This window comes from Anopheles maculipalpis, chromosome X, assembly GCF_943734695.1.
Source record: "Anopheles maculipalpis chromosome X, idAnoMacuDA_375_x, whole genome shotgun sequence".
NCBI classification, from domain to species: domain Eukaryota; kingdom Metazoa; phylum Arthropoda; class Insecta; order Diptera; family Culicidae; genus Anopheles; species Anopheles maculipalpis.
The window spans coordinates 157,807-177,726 of record NC_064870.1 but is presented as its reverse complement, the minus strand read 5'-3'; the positions used below and the strand labels follow the sequence as shown (position 1 = coordinate 177,726).

The following is a 19,920-nucleotide window of genomic DNA, read 5'->3' as shown; positions in this document are numbered from 1 at the left end:
TACGTAAAGATAGTAAAGTAAAGCGAAGCTAACAGAGTGTGTGTGTGTACGCGCGCGCGTGCGTGCGTGAATGCGTGCGTGCGTGCGTGCGTGCGTGTGTGCGTGCGTGCGTGCGTGCGCGCGCGTGTGTGTGTGTGTGTGTGTGTGTGTGTGTGTGTGTGTGTGTGTGTGTGTGTGTGTGTGTGTGTGTGTGTGTGTATGTGTGTGTTGAGATAGAGAGCGATAGAGAGAGAGAGAGAGAGAGAGAGAGAGAGAGAGAGAGAGAGAGAGAGAGAGAGAGAGAGAGGAGATCGCAACTCATTTTGGATGTGTCGCTTTCGGTAGTGTCGGAAGGCGTGCAGGTTCGATTGGAAGCTCTACCACTCCAGTCGCCTTCTAACCGCTAACAGGTGTGCACGGTTTCGGATTTTTCGCGTGATTTCTATTTTAGTTTCAAACATTCTGCACTGTCGGTGTTTTGAGCTATTTTTCTTCTACGGTCTAGAGCAAACTCGTCTTGCTTGTGGACAACCTTTGACAAGTGTCTCTTACCGCTATCAACAAGGAGCACCATAATGAAAATACTCCAGGATGATAACATTGATAATGCACTATCCGTGTTTCGCAGTGATAGGTGGGTTTTTCGTCGTAAGTTAGTGATTATACCGTCGAACCTCCAAGTGGTAGAAAAAACTCCACAATTCGCCAACAGTTCCATATTCCCAAACGATGTCATCAGATTTTCCATAACATGCAATCAGTGTGCTTTTTTATTTTTAATACTCTATTTCCAAACACGAATTCTATCGCTCCACCGGTGCAAGGGTGACATCCAAAACGAATGCATCATATTTATGTGATTGCACTCTTGCAATAAGCATCACGAATTGGGATCATGTCAAACGGTGCCAAGTTAACGCGATCGGAATTACCACACTGTGCACCCGTCACCGGACATTCAAGGGTCATTCAAGCGAAGCACGAAACCCTATCCGAGACTGTAAAGTTTTAGATAAGATTGAGTCACCAAAGCTTTGCATTGCCTAGAATGAGAAGCTGGCGAAAAAAGTTTGGAATGTCTAAAATGAGTCCGGTGGATGTTTGGTGTCTCGGAAGTCTGTAATTACTTGTAACATGCATATACACAATTATGAACCACGTGTCAAGAGTGGTGGGTGCAGCAGCCTTGCGGAAAGTATTCCGCGCTACTGTACAGGCATCCACAGTTTCGAATACACTACTCTCCAAGGCCATCAAGATGGGAACGAAGTTTCCTTGGTAATAGATATCAGATGGAGACGGAAGTAACCGTTATTTGCCCATTATATGTGCCTAATTCATTACGGATGGTGGAGGTCTCCCTTTGGTTCACTGTGCCTGCCTACGGGATATTTATCTCTTCCCCTTTATGCCGAGCTGACGATTTGCCATTTGACAGAGAGAGAGAGAGAGAGAGAGAGAGAGAGAGCGAGAGAGAGAGAGAGAGAAACAAAACCTTCACTTTTCAAAGATCCGTTATCGAAGGTATTGAAATATGTTGTCAGAGTGTAGAATGTCACCCAAAGAGCTTGAACTTCCACAATAAAGGAAAAGTCTCACTTCTCTGCATCTCCAACCGCCTCTCTTTCTCTCTCTCTCTCTCTCTCTCTCTCTCTCTCGCGGTGTTGTGATGTCTTAGGAAGCGTTTTTATATTGCTTTGATTTATTGATTTTCCAACCCCGTTGCCGGTTTCATCTACAGGCAGTTCATCGATAATTCAAACTCCGGTATTCTACTTAGACCGCCAAGAAACACACGCGAAGACTCGAGCACCAACGACCGGTAAGTCAACAGAAAGATACCAATGCAAATACCGGACGAGTCAGCGACTCCAACGCCAGTAAGCTAGTCGAGGAAGCGTGCCTCGAAGATCGGCATTGACATTTTCCCGCCACCTTCTTTGACAAGGATGCTAACTGGGATTACGAAACCGATAAGCATCCGAATCTAGCTTTCTGCCCCGGCCGACCTAGGTAACGCTATGATAAAAAAAGCTCTGAAGCACACGGTAAGGTTTGCATTGCAACAACGAAATTAAAAAAAGAGAAACAACCAACTCTATGAAAAAAAGCACATTCCAGAACCGAAAGGGAACAACAACGAACGTGAAACGTAGTGTGATTGACATATCGTGACCCCAAACTCGGGGAGCTGGTTCTTGTCACTAGTGCGCGAGCAAGGTGCGGTAAATTAATCATCCACTTCGTGCGGACACGCTTCACAAGCAGTACGATATTTTTTCCGCAATGACGTTTACGATGCCAAACCAATTATATGATCATTGCCCTTGGTGCTCACTGGTTGACGGTTCGGGTAACCCCTCATATCGGGTAGGTCGTGATCCTCTTCAGAGTGACTAGCTTCTGAAGCGTCTAGGCGACAAATTGGTTGCTTTAGGAATATCTGTCTCTTATCGTAGAATCTCAGTTTTGAGAGTACAAAAGGGACAGTGGCCCAAATGCCTAAGTTAATAACAACTACTGGGCGGTCCGGTGATAAAGGTGACATTATCTATTTTTACTCATTTTTTAAATTATGTGAGTGATGATAGCAGTAGTGATGATGAAAGAATGGAAGATCTTACTAAACAACGTCGGATGCTTCGTAGTATGTTCGATCCTTTGTAACTTACTAATCAAGCGAGAGTTTAGCCTGTGAAACTTTTGTGTAAAACCTTTTTGATATGTTCTCGAGGTTGTTCCTTTCGAATTTATGAAAACCGAAGGAAATTTTAATCGATATTCTTAATGAGATTGAGCCAAAGTTTCCGCCTGTAAGGGAAAAAGGACTCACTCCAAAAGAAATGTTGGCTGTTACGCTGCGGTTTCTTGCGAAGGGGAGTTACCAAAATAGAACCGGGAATGATTTTAATATAGCAATTGCAATTCCTCAATCGACTTTCTTCGTGGCATTTAACAAGTGTTTAAATATTTTAGAAGAAACGTTGCCGCCCAAAAACATTTTATTAGAAATGTAACCAAATGAGCAGCAAAATGCCTGACGATATTTTTTTCCACCCATAGTGGCGTTCCTGGCTTTCTGAATTAAAATACTCTCATTTTGATTGGAACTGCAGTTTTACAAATATGAGTCTTCGTTTGTGTTGGAGAATACATATTCTTGACAGTGTAATTGTAAGTTTGCCTTTCGTTAAGATTTTTTTCCCAACAGACAACACAAACGGCTGTCATAATTCGAATCTTCCGAATTTGACAACTTGTCTTGACAATTTGTATGTGATAATCAGGCCTAATGGCAACCGAGCACACCCGGGATATGGTGCCCTTCCACGGCTCGGAGAAGGAAATGTTTCCCAGCAAAGATGAAAGAAGTATCTTACTTTTAAGTTCATTGTAAGCAATACGGCCAGGCCATCATGTCAAAAAAAAAAAAAAAAATCGTGCCTAATGGCGCTGGTCTTCACAAGATCAGGGTTCAAAACCCATCCGGACTGTTGCTCCGTTGAAATTTACGTTCCAACTACAGGTATCAAAAATTCTAAAAAGTCATCAAATGACTGGCGTCTCCTAACAGGTCGTTGAGTCAATAAGAAGAAATAAGCGCTGAACAAAGAGTGACCAAAGATGATTTGTCGAATCTTCAAGTGTCTGATATTGATGTAATGCAGCATATGGTTAATTTTACATCTTCTTCTTCTTGGCTTTACGATCTCTAAGGTCACGCTGGCCTTCGAATGGCTTACTAGACTTGCCGATATTACGTAGTTGGATAGTACGCCCTCACTACGGGGGGACGGTCCGAATAGGATTTGCACCTGCCGTTTGAAGACCGATGCCACTATCGCCAATACCATGCCGTGTTTAATTTTACATCATATTACGGTGTCCACCAAACGCTTGCAAGACACTCTTTTGTGAATAGGCGGTGTGATTTTGCAACAAAACCCTCATTTTCAACAAAACCCAACAAAACGAACATAAGGTTGGTTGTCATTTCAGACCTTACCCTGTATTAGCACAGATACGTAAAACATGTTGGTGCGAATTGCGTTTCAAAACCTCCAAAGAGGTTAAGAAACCCTCACTCACACACAGTGGGCATTGATCTTAACCGATCGAAGCGTCTTGACGCTTTCCCCGTTCTTAACCTTCGAATGGATTGCAACCCTCGTCACAAGTGAGCACAGTGCGTTCTTGCTATGCCCTTCGAATCTGACCACAGCCCTCCCAATTCTTTCACAACTTTAGCGCAAAAGGATGCGCCTGTTCGTTCGGCGATCCGACAGCCGAACTAGTTCAACCGGTTTAGCAGAAAGCTAAACCTAAAAGAAGAATGGAAAAACAACGATCGCGCCCATGTTAAAACCATGTTAAAAAGAGTGTCCTAGGTCAATATCGCCTCTTCTTTCCCCCAAGTATCCAGCAACTGAGTGTAAACATTCGCTTTCTTGCTCCCACCTCGTTTTTCGCCACCGAGCAATTCGCTTGCGTTTTCGCTCGTTGGCCTTTTTGACCGAACCGGTGGTAATCGAATGCGTGACCAAGGTCAACACCAAGAAGGTGCAAAACGTGCGATGCGTATGTGTGGAATGCGACCGGATGGTAGGTGTTCCACACAATCAAGATCGAAGGTCTCCCGCACGGATAACACCCAGATAACGAGTAACCGTTTGTAAACGAATGCTTTTCCAAGATAGAAGTCATTCGAGAAAAACTGCAACTGCTGGTAAGTCGGTCACACAATTCACACAGCACAATCGGAAGAGCATGCTTCGCATATCAGAAGTGGCTCCAATACACGACCACTCTGCTACGGATAAAAGACCAATGACTTCAGGCATGGAACTAAATAACTAACTAACTGCAAGAAATGGTAGTCTGTCCTGACCTTCGCAGTACCTTAAAATATATACTTCGCGACACTGTTAAAGGACAGTCAATTGGCATCGAACTTGCCGAACTGAAGCCGCGCTCGGCCGAGTCTGAGTTGAATTGGATCCAAACAATCTGTGCACGGGGCCATCAGAACGGTTTGCCTTGAAGTAATGCATACGTCTTCTTCGTCTTGTTCTTTTGAAGACCCGACAAACCGAGGATTGCTTTTTGTTTCGGTCGTCTTCTTTGATGCGTTTCCTCGTAAGCACCTGGGACGGAGATTTCTTCACTGCTCTGCGTTGTTACGCATGGCTATATCACATTTCTGGATATTTCTTTTAGTTCTACGGAGCATGCATTCTCGTGGCATCATTTTGTTCCTACGCGGATATCGAGAGAGCTTTGCTAGAGAGATTTTCGGCTTGGGCTTATTTTTTGTCTTGCACACGGAGACACACGTCCACTGCTAAAGCACTTTGCTACAGGGCACACACAAGAATTGGAAACTTTTAGTTGAGTAATGATTTTTGCATTTCTTCCATCTCTACAAAAACTCATTTTTTTGTTTGCTGTGCCTTCTTCATTTGCGTTAAAGTGCTTCTTGCGTCGCGAGTCGTAGACAAGTGCTCCGCCTGATTGTTCTTAAAATCGTGGAGCTGCATATAGCTATTCTTTCGCACACGCTTCCCTCCTTTGGCCCATGTCTGAATGTTGGCCCCCACCGATGTATTTCTCTTCTCCCACCAGTTTTCCTTGCAACCAGCTTTGGAAAAGGGCGGACAAAAAAGTGGGAGGCAGCAGGAAGGGCACACTATCTATCAGATGAATTGAAGCTCTCGGAGGCGTTCTGCGGTACGCAATTTAAAACAGCATCGGGTCATTCGGACGAGCTTCAGTGTGCAGCTAGCAGCACAACGGTACGGGCTAGAGTACAGACTCTGGCGAGCTTTTCAGCAATCACCATCGGCTCGGGAAAAACAGAAACGCGCCAAAAACAAGGGGGATCTTGTAACACGCTTCGTGTTAAACCATTCCAATTCTCGATTAATTAAGCAGTGTCACAGAGCTTTAAAAGCATCTAGACGACTGCAACATATTGTGCCCGTTCGCTCGCACTCGCTCGTCGGTTTCAATCACGAAGCCTAACCTATATCAGAATCCTTGATAACCAAGGCGGATCAACAGAAAAACCGCTGATAACACGCCCTGTTACGGTTCTTATCTGGTCAGTTTGCGTGTGTGCGTGCGTGTGTGTGTGTGTTTGTGATTGTTGAACCAAACCGAAGGCTCCCATTAATCAACAGTGAAACGCTTTCGACGAAATCCCAATAAACAGGGCTGTATCACGATCGTCAGGCCTCAGTTGAACTCTGAGATTCGATACGGAGCGTCAGCACCTGTTTCCTGTTTCGATAGGGAGCGTCAGCAGTTGTTCAGAGCAGCAATCGGCACACTGTCCGGCGCATCAGCAACAGCCCTCGCGTTGAAGCCCACAGTCGATCTCCTTCAATCCGTGCTTTAGTACCACTCAACCCCCCCAAGCAAACATCTTGGCAAAAATGCCACAGCAAGAGTAAGTTTTAGATATGTGTTGTATCGCTCCCCGTTCGGTGTTTTCGATCACGGTCTCACTGTGCTTGTACGTTCTACGTTCGATGTGTGGATCTTTCAACGTGTATTATGTGTTTTTTAAATCATTGTTAATATCATCACATATTTCATAGAAGATTATACGCGGCGCTTGGGAAATTGGCACTTCATCCCTTTTTGTTAGAGCCTAATGGGTCTGTACCTATCTTTCCGAAGTTCTTAATAGGCAACCCTTAATTCTACTTTAAAGATCTTAACGCAAAACGAATTCATCTTCAAAATGAGCTTTATGTTATGTTTGTCATCTCGAGAGACAAGATTCTGTCCACGTGGCTACTATCTGCTATATTGCTAATGAAGTCTTGAAAGGGTAACAAATCCTTATGACTCGTCAAAAACATTCATCCATCGAAACTTGCCCAACGAACCTTGATCGCTACCGGCTATGGATTTATCAAACGACAAACCCATAAGCCCGAAATGTAATTCAAATCCCCGGTCCCTTCGGGTTGTTATCTCTAGATCAAAAGTATAAGTTCATGTTTACATCGAAAATTCCACAATTGCAATTTTGCTATTATGAGATATAAGTGCGTGTATTTCCCAAAATGGTAACGTCGGTGGGTTCAGGGGGGGGGGGGGGGGGGGGGTGCTTTTTTGTCTGGGTGGGTTTGGTGGTTCGATAAGTGAGATTAGTGTCCATTATCGCCCATAATACCACACGCAAACTGAATACGCTAATGGCGCAGCTTAATATAAATTGTGCCTTTTTCTTTTTTTTCTGCAACTCATTCTCATCCCCATGTTGTTATGTTGTACAACTAACTGTTAGCTATTTTTCATACGTCTGTGTCTTTGTTTTGTTGGCAAAAAATAACATCTTTGATGAATTTTTAGCCAATGCCAGTAACTATTGCCCAGTATTTCTCGATAATTGTTTGTGATTCGTCTCTCATGTACTACGTCCCCGTGTCCAAGTGAATATGTGTGCGAATGTGTGTACGTTGTTTTCGTCGATGATTCCCTCCTTTCCCGTTTTCCCAACGCTGAGACTCTACGGAGTCTCCGGCAATGCCGGTTCAGCCGTGGACCCTGCCGACGATACAAAGTAAAGCAGCTGTGATAGGCATTAAAAACTCCTTGTCGTAGCGAATTATCAAACAATCCGGCAGTAATGGCGTACAATGCGGTGTTGGTACTGTTTGACGTACTGGCGTTCTTCGTAAAATCCGTCTACATCATCGCCCGCGGACTGTTCGAGATACTGGTGCTGCCACCGGCGCGGGATGTTAGCAGTGATATCGTTCTCATTACCGGCGCCGGTCACGGAATGGGCAAGAACTTATCGTTGCAGTATGCCGCACTCGGCAGCACTGTGGTGTGCGTGGACGTGAACGAGAAGACAAACCAGGAGACGGTTGCCACTATCAAAGCAAAGGGTGGCAAAGCGTTCGGCTACACGTAAGCTCCAATGTGACAGGTGTTGAAGACTGTTGGACCCCACCCTCACGAGCTTCATGTATTCTATTTTCCAGCTGTGACGTCACTAACCGTCAACTGGTAGTCGACACGTGCAAGCTCATTCGACATCAGGTCGGAATTGTCAGCATTCTGATCAACAATGCGGGTATCATGCCGACTCACTCGCTGCAGCAACAATCCGAGAACGAAATCCGCAAAACATTCGATATTAATGTGTTGGCACACTTCTGGGTAAGTGGCTGCTAGCGATCACGACCGCAAGATTTCGTTGAGAGATGTATTGATGTCTTCAAAATTATTTCAAAATAATCACGTTCCGCACGATTCGTTTCTTCCCCTTTTTTGGTGTTTGCAAAGTTCATCCAATCGCTACTGCCCGACATGATTAAACAGAATCGAGGCCATATTGTGGTGCTGTCGTCGATCGCCGGTATGATCGGATTCAAATATCTGGTACCGTACTGCGGTACGAAGTTTGCCGTGCGCGGCATCATGGAGGCATTGTCGGAGGAGCTTCGTGCAGATCCAGCAAAGCCAAACATTAAGTTTACCACAATATATCCGTACATGGTTGACACGGGTCTGTGCAAAAGGCCGTACACTCGCTTTCCGAACCTGCTGAAGATGGTAAAGACTGACGAAGCGGCTGCCGCTATCATCGACGCTCAGAGACGTGGGCTGATCGAGGCGTCCATTCCGAAGTATCTGCTGTATTTGAACACCTGGTTTCGGAATCTGCCACTGCGAGTGGGTCAGGAGTTTGGTGATCTGCTCGACACTGGTCTGCAGTCCGATCTATAATAGGCTTAACAAAGTTGCACAGACGAAGAATCCGGCATTGTTAACTACTTAGTTCGTACTTATCACTCTAGTGGTGTTTGTTAAAAAATAAAATAAAATAAAACTATTGCTCTTTAACGAGGAAGTATCCAGAACTTGCTGGGTCGATTAGTTTCCTTCAAAATCGACGCTGTAACCTGACAAGTGCCTAACAAGGAAACATCCTGTACAACGTTTAAGCCCTGCTTTGTTACTATTTCTCCTTTCAAATTTCTCCGAATGTTTTCCACAGCCAAAATGCAACGGCGAATGCTGGCGTAAAGATGTACAATCTAGTGATCCTCATTATCGACATTGTCGCCATGTTGGTACGATGGATCTTTCACACGCTGGAATCATTCTACCGGATGGTGGTGCCACCGGCTGCCGATACTGTGCACAACGATATCGTGCTCATTACTGGCGCTGGTCACGGTATGGGACGCTGCATGGCCGTGCAGTACGCACAGCTCGGAGCGACCGTTATCTGTGTTGACATCAATGAAAAGATGAACTCGGACACAGTCGCCACCATCCGTCAGCAGCGTGGTAACGCATTCGGTTACATGTAGGTATACACGAATAGTCAAAATGTACGGGGTTAAACGAAATTTAGCTCATCACATTCCGTTTCCATTTGTCGCTATAGTTGTGATGTCACAAATCGTCAGCAGGTCATCGAGACAGCGAAGCAAGTGCAGCAGGAGGTGGGCGCCGTTACGATACTGATCAACAATGCTGGCATCATGCCGACGCATCCATTGCTGCAGCAGACAGAGACAGAAATACGCAAAACATTCGAAATTAACGTTCTGGCACACTTCTGGGTACGTATAATCGCAGCAAACACTCCGTGTTGAAATATATTTTTTAAATAAATGCTTCGCATTTTGACAGTTGCTGCAAAGCTATCTACCCGGTATGCTGGAGAAGAATCGTGGCTACATAGTAGCCATGTCATCCGTGGCTGGACTGTGCGGGCTCAACAACCTGGTCCCGTACTGTGGCAGCAAGTTCGCCGTACGGGGTGTTATGGAGGCACTTGCCGAGGAGTTGCGACAGAATGTGCGTAAACCACGCATCAAATTCACCACCGTCTACCCATACATGGTTGACACAGGACTCTGCAAACGACCACACATGCGGTTTCCGACTATGATGCGCTTGGTAAAGCCGGAGGAAGCGGCCGCCGCCATTATTGATGGACAACGTCGTGGTTTGGTGGACGTATCGATTCCCAAGTACCTGCTGTACCTGAACACCATCATACGCGTGTTTCCGTTGAAGGTGGGCACACTGTTGCGCGACTTCCTGGACAGCGGTGTCGAATCGGATCTCTAGAACATCTAGAACAGACGGGGATTCGAATGATGCAAACAGTAGTTGTTATTTAACGTTTAATATTGCCTCTTAAAAGCGAAATCAAAACACGGACCTACCATAGCCACCGACTGCACCGACCATAGCCACTGCAGTAACCAACAGTAAGAACAGTAACGAACAGTACTGGAAAGCTATAGTTATTAACTATAACTATACTATAACTATAAAAGAAAGTCATACTTACAGTTATAGTAATCGTTATAAGTAACACTCTTATTGACAAAATCTTTGTAAATCTGCCAACTAGGGCATTACTAAGGCATATTTGTATTAAAAACCTCCCTTCTTCTTCGTCTTCTTCGTGGCTTAACGACCTCTAAGGTCATATCGGCAATCGAAATGGCTTTCTAGACTACCAACACCACGTAGTTGGTTAGTCAGTCCTCACTACGGGGGGAAGGTCCGGATGGGATTTGAACCCCGGTCCTGCCATTTGAAGACCGGCGTCGCTGTCGCCTACACCACCGAGCCGCCCCTCTGTTAAACCCTCTTAGTAGTGGTTATTAAGGCAATTTTGTCAATTGGGTTTTAACAATTATTACCTTATTGACAAATTTCACTTAACAACACTATTAGGGGTTTTTGTCAATACAAATACTATTAAGGAGGATTTTGTCAATAGGGTTGTAAACTTTAAGATATAGCAAAAACCCAGAGAAAGATTAGTGTAAATATTTTTCTCTCTCTCTCTCTCTCTCTCTCTCTCTCTCTCTCTCTCTCTCTCTCTCTCTCTCCTTCTCTTTCTCTCTCTCCTTCTCTCTCTCTCTCTCTCTCTCTCTCTCTCTTTTCACATTACACATTAGCGAAATATTTTTGTGTACCAGGGTACCAGGAACAATTAATCAAATAAAGTGAACGGTGTTTTTTTTTATAAGTTTTACTAAATATGGTGATGGTGTTTTCCTGCGTGTCATCGGAAGGGGACGTGATGCCGCCCCACTTTTTCGAGCATGGGCTGAGGCTGAACGCGGACGGGTACATTTCCATGCTGGGCACCGTCGTAAAGCCTTGGATCACGAGAGTGGCCAACGGCAAACCGTACGAGTTCCAGCAGGATTTCGCTGCGTGCCATACAGCCTCCAAAACGATAAAGTGGTTGGCGGCCAATTTCAACGACTTCACCGCGCCATCTAACTTGGAAAATTTTCCGCTCAAAACTTGTCGTGACAGACTGAAGCAGCGATTGTATGTAGAACATTTTTAGACTAGCCACGAATATCTTTGAGGCATGGGTGCTGTCTAAAACAAACGAATTGCAAAGTGACGTATTCGAGAAAAATCATAGATGAAAATTTTGGTCTTGTATATGTGGATCGCATCAAAGAGGAGGGCTGACGATGATATTATCACCATTATGCAGCGACTACGATTCTGTGAGCTAACTCCTATAGTCTTCAAGGTAAGTACAAAATAAATAAAAACTTTCCTAAGAGATGGAGCGAACCAATGCAATGCATGATTCTCAATAACATATATCCCTATGGTAATTACGTGTGCAGAATGGCATCCCTATAAAAAAAACTGTCGTAATAACCACTACTTAAGGTTTCTTCTATACAAATTTGCCTTAGTAGTGCCTTAGCTGTCGCATTTACATCGATTTTGTCAATAGGGATCGTAGTAGTGATACACTTTATTTAAGAAATAAAATTGAAACGAGGTTTCAATAGACGGTTATCTAAAATGTGAGACGACATGCCGGATGAAGCTGTGCGTGCGGCATGCAACGATTTCCAAATCGTCAACGGGCCGTTATCAAACGCAAAGTGAAAGATAAAAAAAATAGGTGAAATGCAAGTATAGTATTAATAGATGGTATTTAAATAGATTCCGAAGAGAAATCACACCGGTTTCAATTGTATTACATAAACAAAGTGTATCACTTCTACGATGCCACCCTGTATTCTTCTTCCTGTATTCCGAGTTTAATCGAGCATATCACAACAAATCTACCCAGTTGCAGCTTATCAACTGAACCAACTACCGCTTGATCCCATCTTCTAGCGAATTTGCACCTCAGTCGGTTTACTAATCGAGTAACGAATAAATCTCCATTGAACGCTCTGGAATGGCGTATGTCTGTACCTTTAGTTTGTGCATGCTACTGTTCACGTTTGTGATGATAAATTGCATATATTTGTCTAATCTGAACGCTACCTGTTTCCGTTGCATTTGTGAAGCTTCCACAGGTTGCGGTGCCGTAGCAACATGCCAACAATCGGTAAGATTATTCATCAAAATATTGAGTGGTTTTTGTACTTACAACATTTTGTTCCTGATCCCGTGCTGTTGCAGTACTGTGGCCTGTTCTCGATATCGCACGCTTATTGGATGGACGCAGGTCGTACGGTTTTGGCAAACGACGAACCGACCCGTTGGGGTGCATATGAAGACTGCGCAAACGATTACGAATGTGCGACAGGTATAGTTACCCAGTACATGGAGAAGTATGGCACCGACTGTAATGGCGACGGGTTAGTTGACTGTGTGGATTATACGATACTGCACGTCAACGGCGGTCCACGCTGCCATGGAACGCTCACTGGAACGTTTGCAAGTAGATTTTTTCAATGTATGCGACAACGTAAATGTTCATAATGCCGAACGACAACGGATTCGGATGATTGGTACTAGTAATAATGGAAGAAATGGCATAAGGAATACCCGCTTCACTACTGTAGCCTTTGTTTGCATTCATTTTTCAATAACTTGTATGTAAGTATATAGACGGAAATCTATCAGATGGTCCGTTTTGTTTTTGCAAGCCCAATCAATATGTTCGAACAAAGCGCATTCGATTCAAATGCGCGCAAACAAGTAAACAAATAAAAAAATTGTGTAGTATGCTATACTGAGGTCATCTTCTCACGATATATATGGAATAAATGTTAAGCAATCGCTGTTAAGCTGCTCGTCTTCAGTCTTGCCCGTATTTGTATGTTAGTTTTGAATATATGCGTGTGTTATAGCTGACCAGTCGAAAAGCTTCACATTTCACCGTAAATGTAGCCGAGTGCTTCGGAACCGTTCACTTTTACCGTCGTGCATTCGTCCTTCAGCAGTAAAGATATTTTATGACCGATTTGCTCCATATGCTGCGACTTTACGTTCGCATTCTGACAGTGAAGTAGCCCTACAAACATAAATAAACAAAAACATAAATTGGTGAGTCGAACGGTTGCATAGTCCAACTTCCGACATTACTCACCGATCAGCATTGCAGCGTTTCCGCGTATCTCGGGCCACTGACTTCGCAGCATGGGTAAACACGCGTCGATGAAATCATTGATCCAATATTGCAATTCTTCACCCTGACGACGAGACGTAAGGTAAAATGGAGTATTAGTATCGTTTTATGTAACAATTTTTCCTATGAAAACACGTACGATAAGCTTGACAAAATCCTTTAAGAAGACTGTGCACTGCAGCTGACCGTGTTCTAACAAATGGTTTTGCGCCAACGCATTCATCTTCGCCGTACCGAGCAAAGCGCACACGTTTTTGAGCGTGATCTTACACGCACGCGCAATCATGCTGTTCTGTTCGCAAAGATGCAATAAAAGAGAGCACAAATTCGCCCGCAGCTGCTCCATCAGCAGTTCGGAAATCGGTTCCTGCAATTGTCCATCCGAATTGTTCGATGCCTGCTTTAGTTTCAAACCACAGATGTCTCCAAACAGCAGGATAGCCGATTCTCGCAGTTCGGTAGAATTTTTCTCGAAAAATGGTCTGATACGAATGGCGGACGACACCTGAAACGGTTCGAATTTGGCCGGGTCGATCGCTTGCAGTATACGTGACAGCCCACGCATACTATCGAGCGGGATGTTAATGAAGCAGTGTTCGTTGTAGTCTTCGATACCTTTCAGCAGGGACGTTAAGCACATCGTAGCATATTTGTCGATATCGTGCCGCGTGAGGCTGCACAAGTACGCCATACCTCTAATACTTAAACCACGAACGAGCGGATTTGGATCGTTCAGCGAAGACTCCAGACTTAGCATAATGACCGACGCCGACTCGCCACACGGTTGTAGTGGCATAAGATGGGCGAAAAACCCGGTCGACGCAATCCGTTGCGTATCGTACGGGCTGCTCACGTACCGGCTCATGGTTGTCACTATTTGGCGCATTAGGGCAGAGTTGATACCAACCTCACTGGCCGTTGCCACACCAAGCGGTGTTAGAATTTCAATAAAGTTATTCAAATCTGTACTGGCTGCCAAGTCCGGACAGACGGCTAGCACGAGCGAGATTTGCTGCATACCTAGCGTTTCCAAGAACGTTTGGAACGCTTCCAGTACCATCTGGCACGGGTTTAGCTTTAGTGCTGTGTGTTTACTCGATCCACTTGCATTTCCTTTCGCGACTCGCCGATTACCTTTGGGAATGGTCACATTAACAGCCGTTGAAGATTGTCCGAGTACCGTGTACGGTGGTAGAAGTGTTATGTAGGAAGCGAGCGTTGACAGTAGCATACAGAAAATCTCCGCAAAGCGGGATTGCATTTCGTTCCTTAGCTCCGGACATCGGAACATCTCCCTCAGTACGCACACGATGGCGAATGGGTGTAAGGTGGCGATCCGAGTTGATTCATCATTTGCTTCCGACTGTTGTTGCTGTTGCTGCAGTAGTTCGTACAGACAGGCAGAGGTAATGGAACTGATAAAATTGTCTATAATAATCCCACTTAGATCCGGGTCCATCGTGACCGTTTTCCAGTACTCAATGACATGGCTAGAAATAAAAGTAAGGTTAAAATCGCTAATTTAAAAAAAAACACCGTTAAAACATACTCTTCCAGCGGTAAACACTGTGTGAGAATCTCGTTACAAACTAGCTTTGGGTGGTGTTTCGTGAAGGCTAGGATAGATTTTAGAATCGTTGTTTTGGCCCTTGCTACTTCACAGATTTTCGCCGCCTGCGTAATACAAGAACACCAAAAATACAATTACTTGTTAGCAAAAAGGTCGTAGGGATTGAACATTTTCCAAACTCACATAGAGACACTCCTTCACCAGTTCCGGTATAGCGTGGAACATGTCCGTGCCCTTCACGTGCATGAAAAACTTCAGGACGTACGACGCACCGATCACCGAGCTCGATTCCGGATCGTTCACACTGTACAGTAGACATTTGCTAAACTGCACATACTGATAGCTGGACAATCGTTGGGCAATGATGCGTGCCAGCTCTGCAGCAATCCGGTATATGTCTTTCGCATCGTCCGTAACAATTTCGTCTCGGATCCGGTCGAGCTCGTTCACCCATTCAACGCTGCTGTCCGCCACGGTTAGCGTCTCGTAAACGCAGGCAATTTCAAGGATCTTTTTCAACACCTCCACCGCCGTTTGTCGGACGGTTGCGTTCGAATCGATGCAACGCGGTATGATCTTGCCCAGCATGCTACCAGTCTGATTGAACTTGGACGGTGCTTCGCAGCCTATCTTCATTGATCGCATGTACACCTCGAGCGTGCTGTTATACACGTGACATGCGCAGATACGCACCTCGCCGTTACGATCCTTTAGCCACTTTTCCAGTATAGAATGCACATCGTCCAGACAGGCGGGCGAAGCGTTTTGCTGCACCAAAACTGTCCGAATGAATTGGTTCACCTCCGGCAGCGAAAGGTTAAGATACCGCGCCAAGTAGCTGGTACGCGTATCGTCTTCCGAGGAGTCTAGCCGCGACTTGAGGTTCTGTGCAGTGGTGAAAAAGTAGAAACATATCGCATTTAGTAGTCCGTTCACGTCCAGGTTTTGTTCTTCAGTGCTCAGTTTCACCAGCAGCGTCGCCAGTTGTATAATTGAGGGTAGCAGTGGTAAGTACTCATAACTGCTGTCCGCCGTGATGGTCATGCAGATACGATACAGATCGGTACAGTTGCGTTCGTTAGTCATAAGCTCATCCTCATCCGAAGGAGAGAGTGCGTCGGTTAGGGCGAGCAGTGTCTTTAGGACGAGCCTTCGCACAAACAGCTCCTTACTGTCGAACTGGGCGATCAGATAGCGTACCACCGGTTCAGTAAAGTGCTGTGCCATAGTTTCCTTCGGGGCACGGCCCAGAATAACGTGCAGCGCTTGCAGTGCCAGCACCTTCAGTTTGTATGCTTCCAGTTCCCGTGCACTGTCCTTGATGAAGTTGAGGTTCGAGAAAAAGCTGTTCGACTTTTTGACTGTTCCCTCGTCGATCACGAGCGCCATCAACTTGGCCATTACCTTGTCTAGATGCTCTACCGAGGCGTACCCGAGGGCTTCCGCATAGTCCTGCATAAGCCGTTCGTACTCTTCGTTTGGTGCGTTCTTGTCTACCTTTTCTGCCTTCGCTAGGGCAATGATCAGATCGAGCTTGTTGGCTATCAGATGTTCATCAAGCGAATGACACAAGCAAACGCCAAATATCTTCACCAACATGCGCTTCTCCAGGTCCAGTGGTGGAACCCTAAATTCTAACGTTTGCCCAACTCCTCCCGTATAGCTTCCGATTGGTTGGTAGAGTGGGAGTTGGTGGAACATTTCTGCGATTATGCTTTCCACGAACTTGTATTCGTCCACATCGCGGATCGTTTCCTGCACGAAGCCAAACAACAGCTCGAAGTAACGCATCTCATCGATGCCACTAGCTAGTTCCGCCTGGAGAGTGCCTAGCAACTCGCTCCACAGCGGTACCAAATGGCGGTAAAGACTACCAGCGAAACTCTTTAGGAACGCAAGCAGATACTGAATCCGACTCAATTCGCTAAAATTACCTAACAATGCAAGCGTACGAACGAACACCGAAATCGGTCGCGGCGGTGGTATTTCATCCGGTTCCTCCGACGAACTCTCGTCGAACGGATTCTGGCGCCGCTCGGTCGCAAGAGCTAGCTCTGGATCCTTGGTAAACAGATTCGCCAAACATTTGCCTATCGTACCACATATGTCGGTAAACTCGAACCGTAGGTACGCATGCAGTAACTCCACCTTCAGCATATGGTCCACCGTGCCAACGGTGGAAGCAAGTATGTGCATTGTATCGTTGCACGCGCGTTGAAATTCTTGATGCTCGCCTGCAGTGCCATGGTCAAGATTAATCTTATTTGGCCGGCAGCTGCTCCGTATCAGAAACGTTACAAACTCTTGATCACGAACAAAGTTCTTCTGCATGAACGCGACCACCGTCTTGAGCAGCACTATCTTCACTTTAATTTGCTTTTCCGCCGCGAGCATACTCTTTAAGATCGCCGTAATCTCTGGCAGCTTATCACGCACGACCGGCTCGGACGTATTGGTTAGATGTGTCACCACCAGTAACGATTTAATGCGTTCCCGTTCATTGTTGTTGCGCAGATGGATCAGCAGTATTTCGACTATCTTTTCCCCGTACTCTGGTGCGAGTAGATCGAAACACCGCAGCACCTCAAAGTGTCCTTTCACTGTTTGCGGTTTGTCGTAGTCGGGATTTACACACACTAGCTCAAACAGACACGCAACCAGACTGTCCGACATAGGACCGAGTAGCTTCGAATCGAGCTCGAGCACAGTTTTGATAATCGCGGCAAGGTATTGCGTGATAGCGCTCCGGTCCAGGCTCTTCCGGTACAGTGCCAATACGCTGGTGAGAGTTTTGGGGAGATTGTCGCTAACTCGCTTCACCGGTAGCAGTGGATACATGAAGGCAAACGCATTCAATACCTCACCAGTAACTTTAGGCTCACGCGACGATAACCAGTGTATGTGAAAGTGGTCGTACACGATCGACACTTCGTCGTGTATTTCATACCGGACGCTCGTTTTCATAGGGATCTCTTCGTATGGATTTTGCCGCTGGTATTCTTGATGTTCGGAGAATGCCTCACAGAACCGTCCAATTGCGTACGCGTACGCTTGGCGGAGAAAGTCTTGCTTCACCATCGCGAGAGTGGGTAGAATGAGGGCAAGAATGGGCTTAATGTACGGTACGGTGTCCATGGTGTTTGCGGTGGCAAGTGCACCCACCGATTGCATGATGATGAAATTTCCTAGCTGGTTGTGTTCCAGATGTTTCACAAAGATTACCATAATTTCTTTGCAATATCGACGCCCAACAGCGACCAGAATTTCTCGGCAGGGATTTTGCACTACTGTGTTCTGTTCGGTGATCTTCATAATTTCCGCCATGCTGTACTGGATGCATTTGGAGGCCATGTTCGGATCGATAACGTCTATCAAATTGCTAGCAATGTAGGATATCACTCTGTGGGAAATCAGAGGAGATGTTTTGTTTGTTGGTTAGACTATTTCTACTTAGCGAATAGTACCTGGAAAATTGCTAATTTCACAACTTGCTTACCTCAGTATGATAAGTGTGTGTGTGTCACTCAGCTTTGGATGTTTGTTGCGATACTCACAAAACACTTCTACGATTTCATCATACCTCCGCTTGGCTATGCGGATCAGGGATGCTTCCGTCGTATTACGTAGTAGCTCCTCCTTGTCATTTAAGCTGTCCAGCAGAGTGTTGACGACAGCTGCAGATATATGCATGTTTAGTTACGGTGTTTAAGGCTTGGGTATTTTTGAATTCCACTACACTTTTTAGTGCTCCGAAGCCGCCCTTTTGCGGCGTTATTATTGTTATTATTATTATGGTTCAATTAAGAAACATTATCGTTCTAGTGAAGCTAAAGCGGAACCGTACAAAGGAACTATGAATGCTGGTGCGGAGCTATTAGCTATCACTGCCATACTGACAGTAACCTAGCACTCGTAATCCATTAGAGCACGTTCATTAGATTTGGAAGAATCGAGCTGGTAATATTATTTGTTCTATTTTTTTTCCTTTTGCGTATGCTTACGTTAGGGTAGCTTTGTAACAAATGTTCTCCTGATAAGCGGATCAAACCAGAGGAGATGAACGAAATACTAAAAGGCAAACAAAGAACAAACAAACAAAACACACACGGAAACTCACACACATTCCTGATACGCTTACTCACCGATTAGTTGCTGGTCCTGTTTGATTACGGGCACCGGAGATGGTTTTATTTGGTCCTCCATACGTTCTGTGCGCTTTTCTATGGTTTTCACGTTAAATTACGTTTTAGCGCCTGCAAAATCCACAGTCGACGGATCGATGCGTCGAAAATGAATACATTCGACACAGACAGAGAGATACGCACGCACGCACACACACACACACACACGTCTCGGTTGACTAAACACACGCACAAAGAAACGATTATGTGGAGGGTTTTCAAATTTTCCGTGCTGCTCACACTTTTCTTTGGCGACAAGCGAAATGTCTTTTTTTGTTTTTTTCTAGTTAATGTTTTGGGCAGCAACCCGCTTCGTGTAACTATCCGGTTTGTGTGGGCTGGGTTTGCATCTTATCTTGACACTGTTGATGAAAAGTCAAATGCAGCTGTTACCGACAGCTGAGTAACAAATCACAATACAGATAATGCGCACCAACTTGTATTGGAACAAGTTCTTCAGGACTTAACAATTATGTTGTATACCCCCGCTACCAACTAGACCACGAGAATGGAAACGTCCGACATACCCCGGGATAAGGTGCTCTTACACGATAAGACCCTCGTTATGAACACGACTTTGGCTTTGGATGACAGAACATACGTAACGGAACAACCCATCGTACCCGGGATATCACGGCTCGGAGAAGGAAATATCACCCAGCAAAGATGAAAGGAGTATCTTACTTTTAAGTTTATTGTAAGCAATACGGCCTGGCCGTCCTTTATGAAAAAAAACAATTATAATGTGATATACACATGACTACAAATCGGGTAGCGCAATCGATGTTGTTTTG

General features: G+C 45.2%; 5 protein-coding genes across 6 annotated transcripts in view; 3 read left to right on the top strand and 2 right to left on the bottom strand.

Moving 5' to 3' along the window:
* The window catches only part of LOC126558793 (short-chain dehydrogenase/reductase family 16C member 6-like), a 63,965-nt gene extending 53,879 nt beyond the window's left edge, over positions 1 to 10,086 (top strand). Inside the window, exons 1-5 of one of the 2 annotated variants that reach the window (XM_050214865.1) lie at positions 555 to 613; positions 1,721 to 1,801; positions 8,999 to 9,313; positions 9,395 to 9,572; positions 9,643 to 10,086. In XM_050214865.1, the coding sequence (XP_050070822.1) occupies positions 555 to 613; positions 1,721 to 1,801; positions 8,999 to 9,313; positions 9,395 to 9,572; positions 9,643 to 10,086 (1,077 nt within the window). Of the gene's footprint in view, positions 1 to 554; positions 614 to 1,720; positions 1,802 to 8,998; positions 9,314 to 9,394; positions 9,573 to 9,642 lie in introns of those variants that run through there. The other variant, XM_050214873.1, reaches the window with a different exon arrangement.
* The window catches only part of LOC126561470 (thioredoxin-dependent peroxide reductase, mitochondrial-like), a 160,483-nt gene that overhangs the window by 135,258 nt on the left and 5,305 nt on the right, over positions 1 to 19,920 (bottom strand). The window lies entirely within an intron of this gene.
* Positions 7,584 to 8,733, top strand: LOC126559467 (short-chain dehydrogenase/reductase family 16C member 6-like). The gene is made up of 3 exons (XM_050215634.1): positions 7,584 to 7,905; positions 7,980 to 8,157; positions 8,284 to 8,733. The coding sequence occupies exons 1-3, from the start codon at positions 7,619 to 7,621 to the stop codon at positions 8,725 to 8,727; spliced, it is 909 nt and encodes a 302-aa protein (XP_050071591.1). The 5' UTR covers positions 7,584 to 7,618; the 3' UTR covers positions 8,728 to 8,733.
* On the top strand, positions 12,197 to 12,726 carry LOC126559680 (lysozyme 2-like). The gene is made up of 2 exons (XM_050216208.1): positions 12,197 to 12,349; positions 12,424 to 12,726. Exons 1-2 carry the CDS (start codon positions 12,197 to 12,199, stop codon positions 12,724 to 12,726), a joined length of 456 nt encoding a protein of 151 aa, XP_050072165.1.
* On the bottom strand, positions 13,116 to 19,169 carry LOC126565067 (maestro heat-like repeat-containing protein family member 1; the record flags this gene model as incomplete). Its single annotated transcript, XM_050222242.1, has 7 exons — positions 13,116 to 13,261; positions 13,337 to 13,439; positions 13,515 to 14,865; positions 14,925 to 15,049; positions 15,129 to 18,345; positions 18,442 to 18,619; positions 19,088 to 19,169. Coding segments are annotated over 7 exons (5,202 nt in total), but the record flags the coding sequence as incomplete, so codon positions are not given.